The 26,160-nt window shown below is 46.3% G+C and overlaps 1 protein-coding gene across 3 annotated transcripts in view; it reads right to left on the bottom strand.

The window, feature by feature from the left end:
• Positions 1 to 26,160, bottom strand: part of LOC138528751 (von Willebrand factor A domain-containing protein 5A-like) — an 880,743-nt gene that overhangs the window by 528,452 nt on the left and 326,131 nt on the right. For all 3 annotated transcript variants that reach the window (XM_069640621.1, XM_069640622.1, XM_069640620.1), the window contains exon 10: positions 11,903 to 11,982. In XM_069640621.1, coding sequence (XP_069496722.1) covers positions 11,903 to 11,982 — 80 coding nt within the window. The remainder of the gene's footprint in view (positions 1 to 11,902; positions 11,983 to 26,160) is intronic.

Here is a 26,160-nt window from a genome sequence, read left to right as displayed (position 1 = left end):
CAGGCTTCTAGATATTATTTGACAGTGTGTGGATTTCCATCAAATCTCCCTAGCGGAAGTGGACCTGGGGATACCATGGAGCTATAAGCCGAGCGACCTACTTGCTGTCGCAGATTAGCGTTCTCTTGTTTAAGTTGTTGGACCTCCACTGAGAGGGCTTGCACAGCCGCCACCAACTGTTGTACCTGCTACTCCATATATATATATATATATTTTGTTATATTGTTATGAAGGGAACACTGAGTGAGAGCTGAAAAACAGCAGCTCTATATTCTTTCCTTTATAGGGCGTTGCTATCTGTCACGAATCTGACACGTTATACTCATGTGAAATAGAGATTCACTCAGGATCCTCCCACAACAATACAACAAATGGAAAAATCCTACCTTGTCTTCGGTAAGGAATCGACGCTTCAGAGAATTTATCCGTTTCACCCTCTATCCGTCTCCAAAACGGCAAGCAGAGGATGCCTCAGGGAAACCCTGGAGAAGGGAAAAAAACCCTGTGTTGCTTGAGAGCGCAGGATCAACAGGTGGTGGAAAAGACTCAAATGATGTCTCGATGTGTGGACTATCGGCAAACTCTTTCCCCAGAGGGCTTCTCTCCGGATGGCTACAATTTCCGGGAGCGGGAAAGTTGATGGGTCCGTGACCGGATGTAGCTTCGGGATGAGAAAAAGACAAGGTAAATGTTTGTGTATGGATAGCAGGTTGTGGGAAAGAGAAAAGGGGTTAGGATTCTATCTACCCAGTCCGAGTGTGATGAGGAATGAGAGAGAGAGATCTCTGAGAGGAATGCTGGGAGACGTAGTCCGGGATTCCCTAATGACCTGCACACGGAAGTGAAATAAGGGATAAGTGTAGAGACGGTATCTCTAGTGATGGAGAAAGGTTAAACTAATGGAGACAATATGACCTACGAAATGCAAGTGGGTCTGATGGCCGATTCCACGGCGAAAACGATCCTTAACTCAAGAGCGTGGAGACGGATGGCGGGAGTTGGTCTAAGAGGGAGGAAAAAAAAAGGAGAGAGAAACAGGGTTCAGAAGGGAGAAAGCATAAGAGCTTAGAATAAGTTTGGATGCAGAAATCCAGGAGTTTCCCAAGCGGTGACTTGCGGAGCATGACCACGGTAAACAGTAGCAATGCACTGTGGTTTCCTTTCCGGGTGTTCAAGTACCGTGACCAGGTTAGAGGGAGGAGATTCCCCAGGTGACGATAAGGGATCTAGACCATCAGTTTGTGTTCACAACGCCATCTTCGGAGAAACAGCATGAAGTGAAGGCATAAAGCGCCAACGGCGCAGGAAAGACCACCTTTGTGAATTAGCCGCAACAGCATGGCCACTGTATCGTCTGTCATAATCAGGACATTTCTCTCCCGCAAAGATGGCAAAAAAGCCTTCAGGGCTAGCCTGACAGCCCGCAGCTCTAACAGATTGATGTAGTCTGTACTCCAACAGAGACCAATGGCCGCTGGCTGTCAGCTCATTGGCATGAGCTGCCCAACCCGTGAGGGATGCGTCCGTCACGATCGTCACCTCCGGCCACGGTTGCCAAAACGGAGCACCCTTCATCAGATTTCCTTCGACGGACCACCACAGAAGATCCTGTGGGACCGAGAGTGGAATCTGAACGTGATCCGACATCCTGCCGGGGAACTGTGACCACTGCATCTTGAGAGCCCACTGCAGAGATCTCATCCGCAGCCTGGCCTCTGGCACCAGAAAAATGCAGGATGCCATGAGGCTGAGCAAGAACTGGAACGCCTGGAGACTCTAAGCACGTTGAAACTTGTCCACCATCTGCAGAATGCGATGAGCCCTTAGCTGGGGAGGCAAACACAGTCCCAGGGAAGTGTCGAGCACTGCTCTGATGTACTGGAGCCGCTGGGTCAGTGCCAAATGGGACTTCTTTAAATTGAGGGAGAAGCCCAGCTTGTGAAGGGAGTGGCAGGTGACGAACAGATGATCCAGGGCTTGCTCGGGAGCACATGCCCTGATCAACCAATCGTCCAGGTAGGGGTAGACGTGAATCCCCCCTTTCCTGAGATACGCTGCCACCATCGGCTTGGTGAAGATCCTCGGGGTGGAGGTCAATCCGAACGTCAGGACCCGAAACTGAAAATGCGAGTATCCAACCACGAACCTCAGGTACTTCCTGTGCTTTGGATGAATCGGCACATGAAAGTAAGCATCCTTGAGGTCTAGAGACACCAACCAAATTTGCAGTTGAAGGGCATGGAGGACTTGAGAAAGAGTTACCATCTTGTACTTGTCCTTTCGGAGGAGCTTGTTAAGCCCACGCAAGTCCATGATGGGTCTCAATCCCCCGTCTTTTTTCGGGATAAAAAAATAAGGGGAATACCATCCCTTGTTCCTCTACGCTACAGGCACCAGTTCTATGGCGCCTTTCTCCAGCAGGGATAGGATTTCCTGCGCAAGGAGCGGATCCGGACGCTTCAAAGAGAGCTTCCCCGGTGGATTGTCGTGAGGCCTCTACCAAAAGGGGAGACAGTAGCCGTGGGTTATGATCTCCAGAACCCACACATCTGAAGTAATGGCACACCATTCTCCAAGATGCTGCGCCAGTGTGCCCCCAACCGGCGAACCATGGGACATGGCCTCATGACTGAGCGGACGCAGCTGCAGCAGTGACTGAGGGCAAAGAGACAACTGCCTGAGCGTCTTTGGCACCTTGAATACCTTGTTTTCCACCTCTGGTACTCCTACGGTGGCCCCTTTGAATGGCAGCTCCTCTCGATCTACCAAAGGAAGAGTAGTACTGAATGGAACCTCCCCTCCATTGCTGTGCCCTAGGATGAAAAGGCAGTGGTTGACGTAATGCAGCGCTCAAAGACTTCGCTGCAGCTTTGGAGGTCTGCAATCTCTCAAGGCTCTCGTCAGCCTTGCTGCCAAAAAGAGGACATAGGGAATACAATAGAGAGAGCCCAAATTCCACAAGTGTGGAGTCCTATCTTATTTTTGGGACTTAAGACTACACAAGACTCGAAAAGATAGGACTTGGTCCTTTATCAACAGTTACCCATTCATCTGAATGCCATCAATTAGTTCAAAAAGTACAAATTGTAATAGAAATTACAAAATTGCCTAAAATACATGATTAAACCCTCTAAAAAGATACATATGTATCGTATTAACAAAGACAAACATCATGCACAATCAATTCTAAAAAATCTTAGAGATACTGACGTTACTGATCTCTAATTAAATCCCTGTTGTATAGTTCTTCTAGATCAGAGTTACGATTATGATTCATTGTTATCTTTTCTATTCTTCTATTCTAATTCTATTCCATTATTAGAATTAGAACATCCCTTCACTGGAATATTCAATTCACTCAGAATATTTTTAATTAATTAGACTGACAAAAAAATTCTCAACATGTTTCAGTCCTCTATGTGGGTCTTGGGACTTTCTTCAGGAGTGGTCAATGTGAGGGGTTACAAGTGGGCTTTGGCCAAGTTAGGAATCCTCTGGCCTTCTCTTGGAGATGATAGTAACTGTTGATAAAGAAACGATAAAAAAGAATCAATTTATGTTTCTTCCGACATCTTTAAAAGTGTCAAAGAAGACTATAGGATCCTATTGGTTACCTGGTCTTCTTAGTGAGTGGGCTTTCTTGATTAGCAGGCGAAAATGTGTCCACATAGGTTGGGCGTTATTTTCTTACGAGGAAGGATCTTCCTACAGAATCTGCAAACAAATAAATGTTTTATTTGCAAGAAAGTTTCTTACAGCCTTCAGGTTAAAAAACGCAATGCATTCTGGTGGTCGTAGTTCCTTTGAGGGGTCATTTAGTTAAAAGGTGTGTGGTATCCTTTCAGTAGAGATAGGTACTCGTTTATATAGATTTCTAAACATTGTGCCGAAACCTTCGTGGCGTTTCCATTGTACATAAACTCTTAGAAAAGGTCGCGTGTTGTCCGCTTACCATTAGGTTTAGTCCAAAAAGCTCTCTTCGTAGTTTTCCTTGCCGTGGGGTTATGCGGATGTGCTAATAGTTTTCTAGCTTCTGTCTTGCGGCTTCTACAGGTGGTTTCTGAAAACAAACCACCGGGAGTATGTCAATTAGTTGTAAAGGGATTCCTATTTTCCGTTACTGCAAACAGATCAAAAAAGGCTGCAGTTCAACCCTTCTACAGCTGTTCTCAAGCTAAAATTTAGCAAATCAAATGCTGTGTTATATCTTACTTCTATTTAGCTCAGTATTGGGAGCGGGTTACTGCGTGTGTAGTGATTTACCTCTTACTTGATCTCTTGATATACCCAATGGTGCCGCTGGGGAGTGAAATGGTATCCCTGTGAGCTGGTGTATTGTAGGAGCTGCAGTTGGCTCCTTCTGCACGATCCTACTTCATAGGAGCTCGCACGTGTGTGGTTCGTGTCTACGTTTCGGCCGCCATTTTAGGAGGTCTAAATAAAGCTCTCTAGTTGTCCTTTTTTAATGTTGTTGTGATTAAAGGACCTCTAGTCTTTTTAATCCTTTAACACTGCCACTGACAGACGAAAAATGATTATAAATTGAGACGGTCAGATTTTTAACCAATCTATAGACTCATTGAGTCCAATTTTATCACTTTTTGTTATAAAAATGAGTCTGTTCTTTTTCAAGCAGAATTCTGCTTTTTGTATTATGATCTCTCCCTTGTGCCATTAATAAAACGGTCCAGCTGAAATTTTCATAACCGTGTTGTGCTTCTCCAAAATGCTTTACTAGAGGAGCATTGATGACTTTATTTTTCAAACAACTTTTATGTTCCAGCATCCTGGTTTTAACCTTCCGGTTTGTTTTCCCTATGTAGTGTTTATTACACGGACATGTAATCATGTATACTACATATTCAGAGTTGCAGTTATTCATTAGCTTTTGTTTCCAAGGGGTGGGTAACCCTATGTCTATTTCTTTGGTTTTGTGGGTTAATTTACACATTGCACAGTTAGTGCATGGGTAATGTTCACTTATAGGTTTTAATACCCAGGTTTCGGTAAGACTCAAGGTTTCGATTGGTTTTTCTTTAAGTTTGTTGCTGCTCACTCTGTTCCCAATTGTCTTGGATTTTTTGTATGCAAAAAGAGGAGCTGGAATCCCTATTTCACTCTTCTCAAAGATTTTCCATTGGGTTTTGACTATTTGACTGATTTTCAGACTCAAATTCGAGAAAGTATTGACACATACTAGCATGTCTTGTTGAGGTTGTTTAATGTTTACTTCTAGAAGGGCTTCCCTGTTATTCGCCGCTCTTTTGGCTGACTTTTTAATCAGTTTTTTAGGGTATCCTCTCTGTTTTAATTTGGCCGTTAGATTTTTTGCTTCTGTTTCAAAGTCTGCATTTTGGCTGCTATTTCTCTTGAGTCTTAAAAATTGGCCATATGGAAGGTTATCTCTCAAGTGTTTTACGTGATGGCTGGAGTAGTGTAATAGTGAATTTTTTTCTGTCTTTTTCTGGTAGGGTTTGACCAATAGGCGCCCATTCTCATGGAAAATAGTGAGGTCTAGGAAGTCGATAGAAGTTTTTTGAATGTTCATGGTAAATTGTAGATGGAGATTACAATTGTTTAACCAGATTAAGAATTCCTCTGCTTTTTCTACTGTTCCCGCCCAAATTAACAGGACATCATCAATATACCTCGCCCATGAATGAATATGCGCTTCAACAGGATTTGTTGTGTACAGGTGTTTTTTCTCGAAGAATTCAACAAAAAGGTTGGCTAGGTTCAGCGCCATCGTAGCCCCCATTGCTGTCCCTTCTATTTGTTGGAAGTAAGAGCCTTGAAACTCGAAATAATTTCGTGTAAGGGATATTTCTATACACCACATAATGAACGAACTGGGTACTGGGTCGTTGTCAAGTCTATTAAGTAGAATTTCGTTGATTGTTTCAAGTGTAGCTTGTTGGGGAATATTAGTATATAGGGATACAATATCTAGACCTATAAGGAGTGTTTTAGCTGGATCATACGGTAGATTTTCATATTTGTTGATCACATCTTTGGTGTCTTTTAGGTAGGATCTCATTTTCTCTACATATCCTTTTAAGTAGTGATCTGCATACTTAGATAACGGTTCTAGAATAGAATTAATCCCTGAAACTATGGGTCCTACCCGGTGGTTTAACCAGCGTTTTATGGATTTTGGGTAGACAGTAGAATTTGGGTGTAGCTGGTTCCATTTTGTTTAAAAAGGCCCATTCCTGTTTGCTAATCCATCCTCTGTCACAAGCTTTGGTCGTTTTTGTTTCAATGAGGTTTTCCAAATCTTTTGTGGGATCTACAGACAATCTCTTGTAATAGTCCTCATTTTCTAGTTGTCTATGACATTCTTCTATGTATTCATTCTTGTTTAGCAACACTATAGCTCCACCCTTATCTGCTCTTTTGATCACAATCTTTTCATTGGAAGCTAATGATTCGATCGCTGTTCTTTCATTTGTGGTCAAATTTTGATACATAGGAATATTTTGTTGTTCCAACTTAGTTACTTCCGCCAGAACTCTTTTTTAAAAAATTATTGATTCTGGAGAGTATGTGTATGAGGGAGGACAGAAAGTAGAGGGATTTTTTAGTCCTGAGTGGTTAATCATGTTGGGTTCTCTATTTGTTTCGTTACGTGTGGCAAAAAATTCTTTATTTTACGCATAAATTTAAAGAAATCTGTGCGGAACAGAAAAGGATCATGTTTGTTTTTCGAAATTACGAAACCTAGACCCTTTTTCAGAACTTGTTTTTCCATATTAGTAGGTGTGTATGTGGAGAGGTTCACTAGAATTGATTTCCGCTCCTCAGGTATCTCTGGTCCCCATTCCATTGGCCCCGATTGGGCCCTTGGTATAAAAAAGGCTGTGTCCCTTGATTCCTGTTTCCCCTTTTCTGTCTGTAGTTAGGGTTTCCTCTTCCACGGTTTGGTGGATTTTGACCTGGAATAGTGTTGTCTGGATCACTACTTGAGTTACTTGAGCTTAAGAGATCAAGTAAGAGGTAAATCTCTACACACGCAGTAACCCGCTCCCAATACTGAGCTAAATAGAAGTAAGATATAACACAGCATTTGATTTGCTAAATTTTAGCTTGAGAACAGCTGTAGAAGGGTTGAACTGCAGCCTTTTTTGATCTGTTTGCAGTAATGGAAAATAGGAATCCCTTTACAACTAATTGACATACTCCCTGTGGTTTGTTTTCAGAAACCACCTGTAGAAGCCGCAAGACAGAAGCTAGAAAACTATTAGCACATCCGCATAACCCCGCGGCAAGGAAAACTACGAAGAGAGCTTTTTGGACTAAACCTAATGGTAAGCGGACAACACGCGACCTTTTCTAAGAGTTTATGTACAATGGAAACGCCACGAAGGTTTCGGCACAATGTTTACAAATCTATATAAACGAGTACCTATCACTACTGAAAGGATACCACACACCTTTTAACTAAATGACCCCTCAAAGGAACTACGACCACCAGAATGCATTGCGTTTTTTAACCTGAAGGCTGTAAGAAACTTTCTTGCAAATAAAACATTTATTTGTTTGCAGATTCTGTAGGAAGATCCTTCCTCGTAAGAAAATAACGCCCAACCTATGTGGACAAATTTTCGCCTGCTAATCAAGAAAGCCCGCACACTAAGAAGACCAGGTAACCAATAGGATCCTATAGTCTTCTTTGACACTTTTAAAGATGTCAGAAGAAACATAAATTGATTCTTTTTTATCGTTTCTTTATCAACAGTTACTATCATCTCCAAGAGAAGGCCAGAGGATTCCTAACTTGGCCAAAGCCCACTTGCAGCCCCTCACATTGACCACTCCTGAAGAAAGTCCCAAGACCCACATAGAGGACTGAAACATGTCGAGAATTTTTTTGTCAGTCTAATTAATTAAACTGTCTGAGTGAATTGAATATTCCAGTGAAGGGATGTTCTAATTTTAATAATGGAATAGAATTAGAATAGAAGAATAGAAAAGATAACGATGAATCATAATCGTAACTCTGATCTAGAAGAACTATACAACAGGGATTTAATTAGAGATCATTAACGTCAGTATCTCTAAGATTTTTTAGAATTGATTGTGCATGATGTTTGTCTTTGTTAATACGATACATATGTATCTTTTTAGAGGGTTTAATCATGTATTTTAGACAATATTGTAATTTCTATTAAAATGTGTACTTTTTGAACTAATTGATGGCATTCAGATGAATGGGTAACTGTTGATAAAGGACCAAGCCAAAAAGAGGACACCATCAAAGGGCATGTTGAGAAGCCGGGATTGCACATCAGGAGCAAACCCCGACTTCCGAAACCACGCAAACCTGCGTATCAATGTGCTCACAGCCATGGACCGGATGACACAGTCTGCCATGTCCAGGCCCGACTGAACGGATTCACACATGGCATCCTTGCCATCTTGCACGAGGGCTAGAAAACCATCCCGTTCTTCCCCTTTGGGAATATGCTCAGCTGCCAAAGATGCACAATTCCACAGAGTGTGAGTGAATCTTGTCAAGGCACAAACGGAGTTGGCTGCCTTTAAAGCCATACCCCCAGAAGAAAATACCTTCTTCGCCCAACCATCAAAGCGCTTGTCGTCCCTATCAGGAGGGATGGTAGGGTACGCAGCGCTTCGCTGGGGCCGTAGCCACCTGCACCACCAAACTCTGAGTGGTGTGTATTGACAAGTAGCAGGGGTCACCACTGGCTGGATGGTATTTTTTCAGAAGCAACTTATTCACTGCCGGGAGACTCTCCGGAGCAGTCCAAGCCGCTGCCATCCTTCTTTGAAAAGCCATATGAAATGGCAACACCGGGTCAGTGGGTGGACCTTGGTCCAGGATATCCGTCAGATCATACTGAAGAAAATCAAAAGATGGAGCAGACCACCCCAAGTAGTCACCCTCGACATGAGACACCTATATGAGGATTCGGCATGCGTCGGAGCCTCGAGAGAGTCCCTCGACAGACACTGCACCAATGGCGTCGATGTCTTCTTGGAAGGCCTCAAAGGATCCGACGGTCTCGAGGGCGTCGAGGACCGGGACCTGGACCTGGCACAGCTATGGCGATCAACCTTGTCCGATCGGGACCTCGATGGCTCCCGATGATCATGCCGACCGCCCGAGCCCAAAGGCATGCAAGTGCTGACTCTAGCTCGTTCCTTGCTGACTTCTCTCGAAGGCGCGGACAGAATGGTGCCTTGCGACTCGAAAATCGTCATCATCTGCTGGCGGAATGCGTCCCATTCGGTCGGCGATGAATACTTGGTGGGACAAGTCATCCGCCGTCTGGCGGAGTCCTCCGACGAGGACGGGGAAGGCAACCGGTGATGGCGCTTCCGCGAATGCCTAGAAGAGGCAGAGGAATGGAGGGACCCACTCCGAGACCCCCTGGACTTACGGCGACGCAGAGTCGCCCCTCGAGTCGTTGGTCGAAAGCCCAGCAGATTTCGACTTATGGGTTTTAGAAACCCTACCTGCTGATAATTTCTTCTTCCGCACCCCCAAGGCCTTCGATGTCAGGGACTGGCAGTCATCGCAGTCGTCGGTGGTGTGGCTTTCGCCGAGGCACCAGAGGCAGACATTGTGCGGGTCCGTGATGGACATTTTGGAACCGCAGTCCCAATGCTTTTTAAAGCCCGACTTCGGTGTAGAAGATGAAGAAGACATTATCGCAATTGCAAAGTAGAAGAACCGAGCGTGCCGAGATTCCGAAGCGAACACGTTAGCGGAAAAAATGGAAATGAGGCTATGGGCGCCGTGCGTCCTATATATAACATCCGGTGACAACAATCCTCGACGGAGGCCCTAGATGGGACAGCGTATCAACGACATCGACGCAGGACACCTACGCCGAAATAAATTCCGAAGCAGCACAGCTGTGGTCATTACTGTCATAGATGTGGAATATGTCGGAGGACACAATCCCCTCGAACATAGACTTTCTATGGGCATTAAGAAAGTATCAAAGATAAGTAACATTTCGGGATCGAGATGAAGATGCTTATGCTACAGAAACAATGAAGATAGTAAGTCATTTTACACATGTACAGATGCAAAGAAATGCAAGCAGACAAAGTATTCCTACGGCTAGTTATGTAGTGAAGAGATTGCGGCATGTATATGGACGATTCCACTACGCATTTTAGCAGAGCTGGACCAGAAAAAGGAAGGCCTTTCCAGTGTGTCGCAGCTGAAAAGCTATTTAATTACAGAGGGGAATCAAAGAAGGGCAAGCCTGGACCAGTCCCAAGAAGTCAAGGCCACTCTGTGCCGGAATGATCAGACAGTAGCTACAAACGTGTGAAAGAACAAACCCATGTTCAGAGGAGGGACATGGGAACATTGAAGATGTCAGTGTTTCATTAAATAATAGTATTTTCAATACAACAGAGCTCTAAAACATGGTCTTCAGTCACGTGGATAGGTCAAAACAGATAATCATGACAAGCTACACCAACGCAAGGAGAGAGAGAATGCTATACTCCCTCGTATTCTCAAGAGCAAGGAACATTTCCAAGGCCAAGTTCAAAGTCTTAATTGACGAGGTTGATGATAGATGACATGCTAATTGGTGGAAAGCTATGGTCAAGACCAACCCACCAGCATCTGGATGCCAGCCTGCGGGTTGCTGGCATATGTGGAAAAGTACTGTCGGGTGCAAGGGTGCCAACCAATTATAGAGGGCCACGTAATTAAGAGCCCTTTAGTTTGTGTACCCAATGGGATGGTGTGTATTTGAGCAGCACAGCTGTGGTGATTACTGTCAATGATGGATATGGAATACGTCGGAGGACCCAATCCCCTCAAACCACTCACTTTCTCAGACAAGTATGGAACGTATATCTAGATGTTCCCTCTAATCCTATCACTTTCTCCAATAGGTTTTTGTAGTTTGCCACGTAGGATGACGTCAATAATGATGAGGTTTTACTATATAATATGCTTTTTTATTAAACTTGCTGAGCGAGAAGATCAAAAGAATTGTCGATGTTCGTTGTAACTCCCTGTTTTAGACAATTGCAAATAAAACAGATTTGATTTGCCAACTTCCTGAGTTAGTCTGATTATTGATGTTTGAGTATCTTCTGCATCCCCATCCATCTCAAAGTATTGCCACCTCGTCTTAAAGGGCTGGGTCGAGAACCCCCAGTTCACTTTCAAACTGCACCCACCCCACCCGCTCCCTCGAATTCAAAACACTAAATGTTGTAACTGAGCAGCCACATAAGATGTCAAAGCAGTGTGCACCCAGCCACCCACCTCCCCACATCTATGAGTAGTTTCCTAGTTCCAGGATATATACTGAACTGAACAGTGATCTAATCACAGGTAAACAGAGATGTAGTGACAGGTGAACAGGGATGTCTTAACTTAGTCAATCAAAAAATCAAAAACAAATGTAGTAGGACCTAGTAAAAATCAGAAACAGGGTCTAAAAATGCAATATCCCATTCTATGACATTCTTGTAAATGAATGCTATTCCCCTGACAGCGATTGAACCCCTTGCCATCTGCACCACAATACCCCAAAGTAAGTCATGAAGTATCAATTTAAAGTGCTCATTGCAAGACAACATTTCCTCATCTTTGCATTAAGCTCACAATGACATAGCTTATATATGCAACCCGTTGAACTCTCAAAACAACAACAGTGCGATTCTTTACCCAAATGTTGGCGTTATGTTTGGGGGGAGGTGAGGAAGGGAGGGGGTGGAAAGTTTGACAAGTATTATATACGAGCAAAAAGAACTGAACTTCTACAATGGTGGGGAAAAGTGTTGACATGGGCAAAACTGATTATTATATACTGATGCACACATGTCTATGATATATGCTCTTGAAAATTAAATAAAGTTGTTTTAAAAAAAAATTCCATAACATTTTTGAAAAACCTACCGATGTTGACTGTTGTTGCGCTGGACTAAAGCAATAACATCAGCTGTGTTGTCAACTTCACCATCCGTGAAAATAAAAAGCTGATGAACAGAAAAATCTCATTAGGTCAGAAGGATAGAAAAATACATAAGACAACCTGAGAAGATGGGGTAAACTAGGAACAAATCAGAGAATGGGACAGGTTGCAGAATCGGGCACATCACAAAACAATAACTAAGGGAGGATGACAGAGTATGCTATGCCCTTAACATGAAAAAACCTTTACAAATTTAACATTAAAAAGTACACAATCATTTTAAGCAATATAAAATATAAAATAGAACAGGCAGTCAATCAGATGTTCTTTTAGTAATGGCAGTGGTCGCCTTATGTTACATAAAATGTCATCATTAAAATTCTGCCATCATTTCATCACCATTTAAACAGTGATATAAAATAAAGTGAAATAAAATCGACCAACCATTTACCATTAAAATCCGTAAGACTGCGAACAGCTATTGTGCTAATACTAGGGCATTACCAACCACCTATCTTAAGCAGTTACCTGCAGCTGTCGTCTGGATTTATTATTTATGATGTTGCCAAAAGTTTAACAAATTACGGCAGACCCTATGCAGAGACATGTGCACCTGTCCGGAGTCACTGTTCAGACAGTAATCCCAAAATGCGTCGCTCTTAATTGATTCACAGTGGTGCACATATTTTCCCAGTATGGTCTATGAAATGTAATATATAGAAAGACCCTATTTATCTTTACAATGGCGAAAAGCGAGGCAAGACCTTGCTCTAACATTAAAGTCTCAATTGGAGTTCCACCAGATAACCCCAACAACTGGTGCCACATTACACCCTCAACTTTCACGAACCATTTTGCATGGTTCTCATTATATGAGTCCAGGAAATATATCAACCTAGTCACCAGCTTTTGCTTATATGCAGTTATTGTCTCAAAGAGGCCGTAGCCCGTCGTCGTTTTGACAGTAAGATTTCAACAAATTCATCATCATCAAGGCTTTACATCTTCCAGCAGATACCAACTCACTATCTTTTTTTTTAGAGTAGACATCAAACTCTCAGTAAGGAATAAGTTACTTAGCTGTAACTGTTGTTTTCCAGCATGGGTCTGGCATGGATTCACATGCTCATGAGTATTCCCATTGTCAGGCTGATAATCCTTGGTAAAGAAAAAATCTGTTTCAGTTTCATTTCTGAAATTTCTCCTAACAACCAATCACTGAGCTCTGGGCAATACTGCCCCCAGCCAATGACTGCCCTCTACCTAAGCCCCTCCTCTGGCAGCCATCTTCAGATTTGGTAGCACATAAAGTGGCAGTAGGACCAAGAGAGGAGCCGCAGAGGGGTAGGCGGGAGGGTTCACATGTGAATCCATGCCAGAGAACAACAGTTATAGGTAAGTAACTTGTTCCTTCTCCAGCATGGGGTCTGGCATGGATTCAGATGCTCATGAATAAAGAATACATAGCAGTATACACATGCACAACCATGGGAGGTGGCAATGCTCAAAATAAGCATCTCTTACCTCCTCACCAGGCTCACCTTCAAGCAAACAGGTTGCGCAGCACTGCTTGGCCGACTCTGGACTCCTCCCTGGAATCCCTGGAGTCGACGCAGTAGAACCACATGCAGTACCCTTTGGGACCACTACATGCAATTAAGACTACAAGTGTCAGTACAATTTCACCTTTGATACAAGCCTGTACTACACAGTATTGTGGTACAGGGGCTGAGCAGCCAAACTTATCTCAAGAGTAAAGTGAGCAGTACAAGGGGATACACAAAAGGCCAACAATCAGTGCTTCAAATAACCATTTACTCAAGGTTTCTTGGTAAAAGAATATACATTTATTTACACAGTCGGTTGGAAAACATTACACTAGCAAGAGCGGCGCAATATCATCTACTAAAATACATACACAACCAATATGTTACTGAACAAGTTCAGCTCCCTGGAAGTGGGAGCAAAATGGCACTTCAGTTACTTTTAAAAGGAGTAAAAAGACAAGGTTAAAAGAAATCAAGAACAAATACTTTCATAGGCAGGGCAAAGGTTTTCACTTCACTACAACCAGCAATTCAATTCAATAGGCCTGGGCCAAAGTCAATGGTTCAGAGTATTGTATAGGTTAGCACAGTTCTGGCAGTAAACGGTTAAGTCTTTGCACCGGATCTTAGAAGAATTTGGTCAGACGAAAAGTTAGATGTTGGTTTAAGGAAGGACAAGCCTTCAAAGTCGGGAAAGTTTCACAAACGTTCACTGTGGCCGAAAAGATTGCCTGTTCGCATTTGCACTGTACCTTTAAAGTGAAGAAGAGCTGTAGCTGAGGCAGTTGCTCCTAGCAGTTCCTGCAGATCTCGCAGTTCCTGGGCTTCAGTGGTGGGGACAAGGAGGACATCGGGAGTTTCCTGCACTGCCCAGGGAAGAGGCCACAACCTTGGCAAAACGTCAGTTTAATGTGCGAGTGCCTTAGAGACCACAAACTGGTATCCTTCCCACTGTCTATTCCACAGCACTCTGCAGAAAATTCGACCAGTATGGGGACGGTGTCCAGGCGACTTACGAGTTGGTTGTTCACACCAAACTCAAGGGAAGAAGTTAACCTTGAAGGGCTTCTCCGTCGATGGAGTTTCAGGCAATTCAGACCTGCAGCAGGGCTTCACCGGTGGACCAGGAGTTACAGCAGTCGTCTTTCTTCAGCCCGTCTTTGGTTCTTTCGTTCCAGTGGTCGACTCCAAGTCCCAGAAGCCTGCTTTTAAACAGTTTTCCCCCATTCATTCCAGCCTGGCTGTCACTCACACAGCAGGGTGGCTGTCCTTGCTGGAGAGCCAGCCGGCCAATCACACCAGAGTGCATTAAGGTCTCCTAGGAGACTAAGCACAGGGAGTTTCGGGCACCTCCCTCACATCCTGTCCACCCCAGACACTCAGGCGCCAGAGGAGGGCTTCAGCACTGAAGCCCGCCAAAGGCCAACGAACAAAGGGACCAAACCTGGTTTGGCGCGCTGAGTTGGACACTAGAAGGACCTTTCCTAAAAGAAATGGCTAAAAGATGACCAGAGTCTGTTTTTACAGATAGGTCTTGGGCGCCATATTGGAAAACATGGCTGGCCCGATTTTTAGCTACCGGTGTTCGCGGTCAGAGAAAATCATGGTAGTTTGTTTAAAATCACTGCCACCAGCCATTTAAAGTAGGAAAGGGTAGCATCTGACTGTTACATGAGTGTTCAGACTCAGGGGAAGCTGGGCAACCACTCCAGCACTCACTCTATAGTAAGATAGTGTGTGCTGGGTCTGTAAATTTAAAGAGACTAGTAAAGTCAATTTAACTTTACATGCTCTGGGAAACGGTAGTCAGTCCCAGAGAAGGTATTTGAACCTTGGGGAGTTTAAAAGACACCCCTGTGCCACTGCACTGAAGGTGCTGTGTGACATAAGAAAAAGATGATGCCTATGTAGTTGTTTAAAAACCCCATCACCAAAGTACACAAAAGTAAAACACACATCAAAACACATGGAAGAGTGGGAAAAAAGGCTCACACTCTTCCCAGGTAAAAAAATCAAATCCTAGAAATCCCCCTAACAAAGGTGTGAGTCGACCTCCACGTAGCAGCCCTGCAGATGTCCAGCAGGGGCACACCAGAAAGGAACGCCGTAGTAGCAGCGATTGCTCTGGTCGAATGGGCTCTCGGACGGCCAGGCAACGGTCGGTTTGCCAACTGGTGACATTGGGTGATGCAGCCGGAGAGCCACCTGGAAATGGAAGCCTTGGAGAAGTTCACAAAGAGTTGAGATGTCTTCCAGAAACTCTTTGTGCGGTTCACATAGAACTTCAGCGCTCTAGCCACATCCAGCAAGTGCCAAGTCCTTCCAGCCGGCGGCGAAGGTGTCGGAAAAAACACAGGTAACACCAAGGACTCATTTAAGTGAAAGTCCGACGGCACCTTGGGTATGAAGGAGGGGTGCATCCGCAGCACCACCCTCGCTCGTGGAAAGTCAATTAAGGTGGATTACAGGAGAGGGCCTGGATCTCACCCACTCGTCATTCAGAGGTGATGGCCACAAGGAACTCTGTCTTCCACGACAAGAACTTCAGTGGAACTGTCTGCATAGGTACGAATGGAGGGCCCGTGAGCCTAGTCAGTACCACATTGAGCTCCCACGCCGGAGCCGGAGCTTGCACCGGCAGGAACTAACAGAACAGTCTTTTGACAAACTCCTTAACCAGACGGTGTGACCATAACGACAACCGTCCCGGAGATCTGGTGTAGCAGGAGATAGCCGACAGATTAACCTTGATGGAGGCATGAACCAGTCCCGCTTTGAATATGACAGCAAATACGGAAGCACCTGTGGAGCCGTGATTCTTAGAGGGTCGATCTTCTGTGCATGGCACCAGACAGCAAACCTCTTCCATTTATGTCCGTAGCATTTTAGAGTAGACGATGCTCTGGCCTTGGCAAGCACCTCCTTGCAGTCTGCTGGTAGATCGTAACCCCCAAATTCTAATGCTGCAGGAGCCAGGTCTTCAGGTTCAGCGATCCTGGGTTGTGATGCAGAATTGCGCCTCCTTCCCTAGCGAGAAGATCTGCGACCACTGGAAGCTTGACCGGAGGGGATGCTGACATGCTAAGAAGGTCTGGGTACCAGATCTGCCTCGGATACGCTGGTGCGATGACTATCATCCTGCACCAGGACCATTTGAGTTGATTGATGAGTCGAAGAATTAACGGCAACAGAGGGAACGCATACAGAAACAGGCCATCCCAGAGGAATGAGAATGTGTCCCCAATGCTCCCTGACTGGGGAAACCTGCTGGCGAACCTCCGGCACTTGGTGTTCATCGCTGTCGCAAACAGATCAATTTGGGGATTGCCATATCTGCGGAACAGGTAATCCACTTGGTCATGCTGAAGCTCCCACTCGTGGCAAGAGCAAAGCTCCCTGCTGAGGGAGTCGCCGACAGTGTTCTTTAGTCCTGCCAGGTGAAACAGAATGAGGAACATCCCCTGGGTGACGGCCCAGTGCCATAGGTCCTGTGCTTCTTTGGAGATTGCTTGGAATCTGGTGCCCCCTTGCTTCTGGATGTACAACATTGTGTTGGTAATGTCTGAAGACACGCACGACCTTGCCCGTGAAGGACGGAAGGAACGACTTGAAGGCCCAAACACACAGCCTGTAGCTCCAGAAAGTTGATGTGCAACGTCTTCTCCTCCGGCAACCACAGGCCTCTGGCGTGAAGACTTCTGGCGTGCGCTCCCCATCCTTCCAAGGAAGCGTCCGTCGTAACCATCTCCTGGTGCGGTGGGGTCTGGAAATCCACGCCTCTGTAAGATGAGAGTGCACACCCCACCACCTTATCGCTCGACGGAAGCTCTCGTTGAGCGAGATCCTGTCCTGGAAACTTCCTGACACTTGGAGCCAACGGGCGTCGAGGAACTCCTGCAGTGGGCACATCTGTAGCCTGAAGAGTCGGATGAGGTAGATGCATGACGACATCATGCCGAGCAGAGACTTGATGGCCCTCACCGTTGCACCTTGCCCAGGATGGCCAATATCCTCTCCTCTGACGGTGCCGCCAGACATGACACTGTTGAGAGGGGATCCCAGGAACAGCGCGTCCTGCGATGGAGTCAAGCAGGACTTTGCATAGTTCACTGAGAACCCCAGATCTGTCAGAAGACAAACAGTCCTCGCCGTGTGGTCGACAGACTTCCCTCGATTTGGCCCGGATGAGTCAGTCGTCCAAGTAGGGGAAGACGTGAATCCCTTGTAGTCCTAGGTGGGCCGCCACCGGAGCTAGGCACTTTGTGAAAACTCTGGGTGCCGATTTAAGCCCGAAGGGGAGGGCCTTGAATTGGTAATGCACCCCTTGCACTACCAAGCGTATGAACTTGCGGTGCCCCTTGGGAATGGGGATGTGAAATTATGCATCCTCCAGGTCCAGCGACGACAAAGTCTCCCTCTTCCAGTGTCCAAGCATGTGCCAAAGAGTGACCATGTGGAACTCCTGGGACTTGATCTATTTGTTCAGCTGTCGCATGTCGAGAATGGGCCTCCAGCCCCCGGTCTTCTTTCGTATGAGGAAGTACCTTGAGTATACTCTGGAGTCCCGGAGTCGCTTTGGAACTAGCTCCATCACCCCTTTCTTAAGCCTGGCTCAAACCTCCAACACCAGCTGAGGGGCGTGGTTTTCTTGCCGGGCCACAGGTGGTATTTGAAGACACTTCCGTTGAAACTCTAGAGTGTGTCCGTGGGCTAGAGCATCCGGCACCCAATGGTCAGTGGAGATGGTCTTCCAGATGCTGACCAAGTTTGCCAGCCGGCCTCCCACCGGGGTGCATGGGTGGGGGCCCGACGTCATGGCCGGTTCTTTCTCGCTCGGAGGTAGACGGGCGGCTTTGGGGTCCTTGGCGACAACGGCATCCTCCTCCGAAGGTCTTGGAGTGGCCCCTGTTGATCTCCTTGGCCGAGGACCGGGAGGGTTGGCGGCAAGAAGAGAAGCCCCTGCCGTAACCCTTCGAAGAATGGGAGACTTGCTTCCTGATCGAAAGGACGGCCATTGCTGCTGCAGCATGCCCAGGGTACGTGGCGTTTCCGTGTCTGCCTTGATGGCTTGTAGAGACTCAACTACAGCCTTCCCAAAAAGATTATCTCTGTCAAAGGGCATGTCCAAAACCCTCGTCTGAACCTCCTGACGAAACTTTGTGGCCTTGAGCCAGCCACGGCGACAAAGGCAAACGCTGTTGCCCATCTGGCGGAAGCCCGCATCGGAGATGTCCGTGGCCACCATGATGCCGTGGCCCGACGCCACCTCGCCTTCTAGCAGAATATCCAATGGTTCTGACCTCTTGTCGGAGAGGAAGTCCAACAGAGGCTTGAACTTGAACCACAGCTTTCGGTCGTAGCGCGATACGATAGCTAGGCCGCTGACAGCCTTGATGGTAGTAGCCGCTGAGTAGATAACTCTTCGTCCCATAGCATCCAGATTCTTCCCCTCGCTGTCCGGAGCGATGGACGCCGTTGAAGATGAAGCACCTGATGACTTCTTCTTGGCCGTTGCAGAGACCACTGAGTCCAGTAGCAGTTGGGCCTCCAAGCACTTGAGTGCAGAGTCCAGCACCCTGTATTTCTTCTTTAGGCGGTCCCTCTTCGCAGGGGCCATAGAGGTGTTCTTCATGAGAGACAGGCCTTCGTCACAAATGTCATCCAAGAGTGGGACAGACAAGATGGTCTTTCTCTTCGCCTCACGACGCTGGTGTAAGAAGTCTTCCTTCTCCTCCGGCGCGAGCTGGAAGAGCTCTGATGCTCTGGAGATCATTGTGTGAAATGAACCTATCTCGTCCGGCGGGGAGGATCTGGGTGGAGGCAATGGGAGGTCCACTCCACCGTCATCTGTGCCTGTCGTCGCTGTGTCAAGATCCGTCTCATCTCTCGGTGGGCGTGGGGGGGGGGGATAGGGCGGCGATAGGTAGCTAAGAGGCAAGGGGTGCCTCTAACTCTTCTTGGCCGGCAGTTCCCCTTAGCCAGACGGTCGGAGTTACCAGACCCGCGGGCGCGACCGTCGGCGCAGCTGGCATCTTCTTCTGTATTTCGGAGACCAGCGTACGGAGTATAGAGAGAATGTCCACAGAGGTCTCTAGGAGGCAGTTGAGGTGGAGGGCAAATAGGAGTATGGGGCGTAGGAAGAGAGCCAAGGCCCTCGTCGTCCTGAGGCTCTCCACCTTCCTCGACAGTATCCTTGTTGTCGTCGCCTTCATCGTCACCCTCGTCGGCTCCCTTGTTGTAGGGTGTGACAATGTTTTCTTCATCGCCATCATCCTCCTGGATGGTCTGAAGGTAGGCATATGAGTGCCCTGGAGGACCTCCGTGCCTCCCCGCACCTTTCTTCGCGTCCAGAGGGGACTGTCTCGGGGAGATGATCAGCATCCTCTTCTCTGGGGTCTTCTCAATGGTCTGGAACGCAGCCTCCCACCTGGGCAGGAGGGACACTCTAGCCTTCGGAAGTGCACCCTGCGGGTCCGCCTCTGCGACCTTCAAAAGGGATGCCACCACCACCTTCATGGAAGGAAGAGCCTTTGTTGGGTGTACCTGGGACTTCATGGCCTTCGTGGTCGTCCCAGACGCCTTGTCCTGCTTTCCCTTCTCCTTCGGGGGAGGGTCGGAGCATCGGCCCCTCTTGGTCTTCTCCGGCAAGGGCAGGCTGGCTCTGGACTTCTACTTGGCCGTCTCCTGGGTCACCTTGAGTTTGCCCGGATGGTCAGACTTCCTCTTGGACGAAGATCCTGAGCGTTGACTGGTGACTGAAGTCGCTGGAGACGTCGGACATGCCCTGGCCGCAGAGGAGCCCGCCGCAATGGTGCTCCCAGTGGCAGTGGACTCGCAGTGCTTAGCCTTTTGTTGGAATCCCACAGGAGAGGCGCCCTGAAAGGACTTAGAAGCCCCCTCAGCATTCCCGGATCCGGCAGAGGCATGCTCTTGGGACCCACCCAGTGCACCTGTAGCCATTTCTTCAGCCGCCTAAGCCGATCATTCATCATGCGAGTCGTGAAGTTGCGGCAAAATGCACAGTCTTCCTCCTTGTGCGTCGGGGACAGGCAATAAAGGCACTGGGAATATTTATTGTCCAAATAAACATTCCACAGACCGCAGTCGACACCACGCTTGAAAAGAGAGGGGGAATCCTCTCGTCTGCCATGATCCACGTGGTGTAAGCCTTGAAGAATCTTCTGGAATCCTCCACCAAGAAAACTTGATGAAATTCACCCTTGAAGGGTAGTGAGGAATCCGAAAAATCGGTCCCCGTTAATCGGAAGGTTGATTGATGGAGCACGGGTGCGTGATTGACCGAAAAATAGAGTAAAATCTTCCAAAAAGCAAAAAACGCAGTAAAGGCTCGAGAGCTAAGCACGAGGACTCCCAACACTGAACGTGCAGTAAAAATATAAAGATGGCTGCCAGAGGAGGGGCTTAGATAGAGGGCAGTCTTTGGCTGGGAGCTCAGTGATTGGTTGTTAGGAGAAAGACAGTTCAGAAATGAAACTGAAACCGATTTTTTCTTTACCGAGGATTCCCAGCCTGACGACAGGGAGTATTCATGAGCATGTGAATCCATGCCAGACCCCATGCTGGAAAAAGTCAATTTCACTTTACTGCTCTTGGAAACAGTAGTTTAACCAAGAGAAGGTATTTAAACCTTAGGGAAATCTAAAGGACTTTCCTGTGCCACTGCACTGAGGGTGCTCTATTACACAATGTAAAAAGATTATGCCTATGGAGTTTGTCAGACTCCAAAACCACAAGAAACACAATGTTCAAATCACAGAAAAATACATGAGAGAGTGGGAACAAGGTCTCCATCTCTCCAGGATAAAAATTAAAAGTTCTAAAGTCCAGCAAAGTAGCTGGGGGTCTCTAAGGTAAAAGGGAATTAGCACATTTCTGAGAATTCTCCCTCACACTCATCCCCCACAGACTAAGCGAAGGGAGGATTTAATCCACTCCTGGATGAATCTCCTAATCCAGCCGGTCATACTTTCTGGAGAGACCATCAGCATTTTGGTGATTACACCCTGACCTGTGTTCTATTTTAAAATCAAACCCCTGAAGGCTGATTGACTATATTAACAATTTAGGATTCTCCCCCTTCATCTGCATTAACCATCTCAAGGGTTGGTGGTCTGTTTGAATTACAAAAGTAGATCCATCCAAGTATGGTCTAAACTTCTTCAAAGACCACAAAATTGCAAAACATTCTCTTTCAATGGTTGCCCACCTTGTCTCACAGTCCTTCAGTTTCCTACTGATGGATCAGATCGGGTGTTCCCTGCCTTTCAGCTGACTCAGAACTACACCTATTCCTGTATTTGAAGCATCAGTTTGTACAATAAAGGATTGGTTGTAGTCAGTAGCTCTCAAGACTGGAGCTTTAGAAAGGGCATTCTTAAGTCCTTCAAATGCCTTAGTGCACTCCTCATTCCACCTGACCTTCTTGTGGAATTTGGGTGAGGAGATCACATTCAAGGTAGACTCTATAGTCCCATAGTTCTCAATTAAGTTCTTATAGTAACCAGTGAGACCTAGAGAAGCTCTCACTTGAGTTCAAGAGCCTAAAAAACATATCCAAGGTGGTTGTTAGGGAGAATTTTCAGAAATGTGCCAATTCCTCTCTACCTTAGAGCACTTTTGCTGGACTCTAGGACTTTTAACTTTTAACCTGGAGAGAGTGAGACCCTTTTTTCCACTTGTTTTTTTCTGTGATTTGGACTATGTGTTTCTTGTGACTTTCGAGTCTGACAAATTCCATATGCGTCATCTTTACATTGTGATACACAGCACCTTCAGTGCAGTGGGCACAGGGTAGTCTCTTAGATTTCCCAAAGGTTTAAAGACATTCTCTTGGTGAAGCTACTGTTTCCAAGAACAGTGAAGTGAAATTGACATTACATACGTTTTGTAACTTTCTAGACCCAGCACACACTATCTTACAATAGGGTGCTGGAAGGGTTACTTTGTATCCCCTTGCTCTAGTTTCTCATGTAACAATGTTATGTTACCCTTTCTACAATTAATGGCTGGTGGCAGTGATTTACTTATTACTACCATTGTGTGTTTTTACCGCAGGCTGAAATGCAGCCTTGGTAAAGCACCTATGGGTGCCCATTTCATCAAAATGGCCCCAGTCTTCTTTTTTTGCCATTTCTTGCTGGAACGGCCCTTCTTGTGATTTACTGTGTGTGCCAAACCAGGTTTGGTCCCTTTGTTCTTTTTGTCTTTGGGGGGATTCATGAGTGAAGCCTGCCTTTGGCGCCAGTATGTCTTGCAGAGGCAGGAAGTGAGGGAGGTGCCCAAAACTCCCTGTGCTTAATAACCCTGGTTACAGGAACGCACCCGAAGGTGATTGACCGGTCGGTTGGCTGTTCGGCAGGGACAGCCACCCTGCTGTGTGATTGACAGCTAAGCTGGATTCATGGGAGAAACCTGCATAAAAGGTGAGGCTTTTTGGCTTGGAAGGCAGAGTCAACCACTGGACCTAGGAATCCGAAGAATAACTTGGAAGAGACGCCTGCTGCAACTCCTGGACCCTTGGTTTGCCCGGTGAAGCCCTGCTGCTGTGCTGAAGCTCTGAATTCGTTTCGACTAGAGAAGCCCTGCAACGACGACTTCTCCAATTAAGTTGGTGGGACCCATCAACCCCAAAGTGAACTCGTTTGGACATCCTCTCGGAGCTGGCTGTACTTCCACGGCTGCTGCTGGAACCGAAGTGACAGGGAGAGGTACACCAAACGTAGTGCATCACTTTTAAGATGAACCCGAGCTGAAAGAAGATTCCCCTGACTCCCTTGAAGCAGGCAGGACTGATCAAGCCTGAGCCACCTCAACAGAGTGCTGGACCTCAGAAGTGAGGAAAGTCCAGAGACGTATCCATGAGACCGCTGTGGTGCTATTTGCTGAGACGTGAGGAGCTGAAACCGCGAAGTGCCGCTGAATAGAAGTTTGTCCCTTTCTGTCGCTGACCGTCTTGTGGTGTTGCAGGAGTCCTCAGAAGTCCTCCTTCTTGTTCCCACAACTGAGGCACAGGAACAACAGGATCTGCAGAGCCACACAGGAACAGAAGCCAGCTGGAACCATTTATTCTAACCAAAGGTACTGTTCAGTCTAAGAGAACTTACCACTTGTTGTTTTAGCCTTACATGATCTCAGTTCAGACTTGTCTTGGGTACTTCTGTAGAGTTGCTTGCATCTTCTACCTCTCACAAGCCTCCCAGCTTGTGGCCCTACAAGGATTCTACTTTTTCAACCAAGATATCTAAAACATTGTGCAAGACTTTTACTTACCTACAAGAAATGCTACAGCTTATCTAGACTTTTGCTCAATTGATATTGGCTGGCTTGGAACCCTGAATAACGCTTCTTTCCTCTGACATTGTGTTTACCTTTCCTTCCATAAAGAGGTTAACTTACATTGCATTGGGGGGTTCGAAAGTACTTGCATGCTTCAGAATAATTGAGTGTTCTCTTGTTTTATTCTATAGCCCTTTTCTTTGACATGCTTTTCAGTATTGCTCTAAATGCACCAGTGATATATTAAAGTCCACAGTGTCCTAACTGTTTAAGTCACCTGAGGGTGTAGGAAGTGTCTGTGTGCCATCCCCAATGGGTATTTACTGATTTAGAAAAACTATTTTGGAGTATATTTGTATGTTACTTAAATATTGCCCCTTCTGAAGAAGGCTTATTCAAACTGACTTAAATAAATTGATATTGTTTAATCAAGAAGCCTTGAGTATAAGTGTTTATTTGGATACTTGTCAATGTGAATCTCTGTGCAACTCCCCTACTGCTCACATTGACCGCTCTTGAGATAAGCCTGGCTGCTCAGCCACGCTACCAACCTGTGTAGAACTGACTTATACCAAGGGTTGGGTTCCTATTGCCAGGAGGACAAGGTTGTTGTAGTGCACCAAAAGGGAACTGCTCTAAATCTTGCCTATCTGTGGTCAAGATGCTCTTCCCAAGTGGGGCTAAACACTGCAATGTCATCCGAGTATGCCATGCAGAAGTCCTCCACCCCATTCAGAACAGGATTCACCATCCTGGAATATAGCAGGTGCATTCTTGAGTCTAAAAGACATAACCTTAAACTGGCAGGGGCCTGCTGCGGAGGAAAATGCAGTGTTCCCCTTGGCATGGTGTTAGGCAGAAACCTGTGCAGTTCACTTAGGGACCACTGCAAAAGGCTTAAGACTACAGGTGTTGGCAGTAAGCCCAATTGGTAGCAGTCTGTACCACCCAGATTTACCTGGTAGCTGTGGCTGAGCAGCCAGACGTCTCTCAAGAAGAGTTAGACAGTATATAGAGTATACAAGATAGGTACCAAAATACAGTAGCACAAGCAAACACTGACCAGAGCTTGGGTATAAAAGTATATAATTATTTATTTAAAAACACACTTTGTAAAATACACTAACGCTAATATGGCAAGCAAGTTCAAACACAGTCACTATTAATATATATACATCCCTGATCACTTATTGAACAAGTCTTAGTTAAAACACCACTTATTTTCTGACAGAGGTGAGCGCTTAACCTAAGATGGCACTCCAATAGGTTAATTAAAAAGGGAGGGGAAAAGGCAGAATTAGGAACATACACAATACCAACACTTTACCAGAGCAAGTCCGAAAAGGCAGAGTATACTGAGGAGCAAGAAAGACATAGGCCAGGCCCACTCTTGGAGAGAGCAAGGCGGAATGTGTCCAAGATCACACAGTTGAATAGTACTTTTAAAGAGTCTTTGCACAGAGTTCAAAAAGGGTTGGATCAAGTCAGGAAAAGTTAATTAGTAGTTCCCAAGTCACCCCAGGATAGAAAGTCAAGGATTTACAGTACACCTTGAACAGTCTGTTGCAAGGGAGACCAGGCAGGACTCAGTACCTGAAATGGTGAGAAAGCTCCAGCGGGGGCAGTGGTTCCTGGCAGCGGGTGCAAGTCGGTGCTTCATCCATGGGAAGAGAAGATCTCAACGTGGAGGAAAGCTGGAGGTCGTTGCACTGCCAGGGAAGAAACCAGCCGCAGAGCTTCCCGGTTAAAAGGTACTACCCTTTTATTTGCGTTAGTGGTGAAGCGTGGCTATCCGTCCGCCAGGGTGCTTGGCACGGGCGATTCGACCACGAGATGATCCAGGAAGGCGAAAAGAGGGCGAACTGGTTATCCCCACCAGTTCAGAGGAAGAAGACTCTCCGGGATGAAGATCTTCTCAGTCGTTGGGAAGTGGTGAGACGGTTCAGCAGGGCTCCACCTGTGTGTCTTGTTGCAGGTCGGCTCAGCTTCTCCCTCTTCGGATTCTTTGGTCCTGTGGCGACTTCTGAAGTTCTAGTCCCCAAAGCCCTGCTTTTATGCAGAAAACCCCCATTCATCAGTCCTAGCTGTCACTCAAACATGCTAAGTGGTGAGCCGGGCGGCTCACCATTGGGCCAATCACACAAGAGTGCGACTTGAGTTGCCGAGGCAACTTAGTCCAGGGTGCATAAACCCCCCTCCCACACATCCTGTAGACCCAGACAGAGTGGCACCACTTTTGGAGGCTTCTGTGGAGAAGCCCGCCAAAAAGTGGAACAAAGGGCTCGACTTGAGTTGGAGTTACAGAGGCAAACACAAATGCCATTTTAAAACCGAGTCCTGGCAAAAAGACCCAACCGGGGAATAAATATTAAATAAATAACCCAGCGGTATCTTTAACA

The sequence above is a fragment of the Ambystoma mexicanum genome, chromosome 7q (genome assembly GCF_040938575.1).
Source record: "Ambystoma mexicanum isolate Mex_15411 chromosome 7q, UKY_AmexF1_1, whole genome shotgun sequence".
Lineage (NCBI taxonomy): Eukaryota > Metazoa > Chordata > Amphibia > Caudata > Ambystomatidae > Ambystoma > Ambystoma mexicanum.
This window is presented reverse-complemented; position numbering and strand designations above follow the sequence as displayed.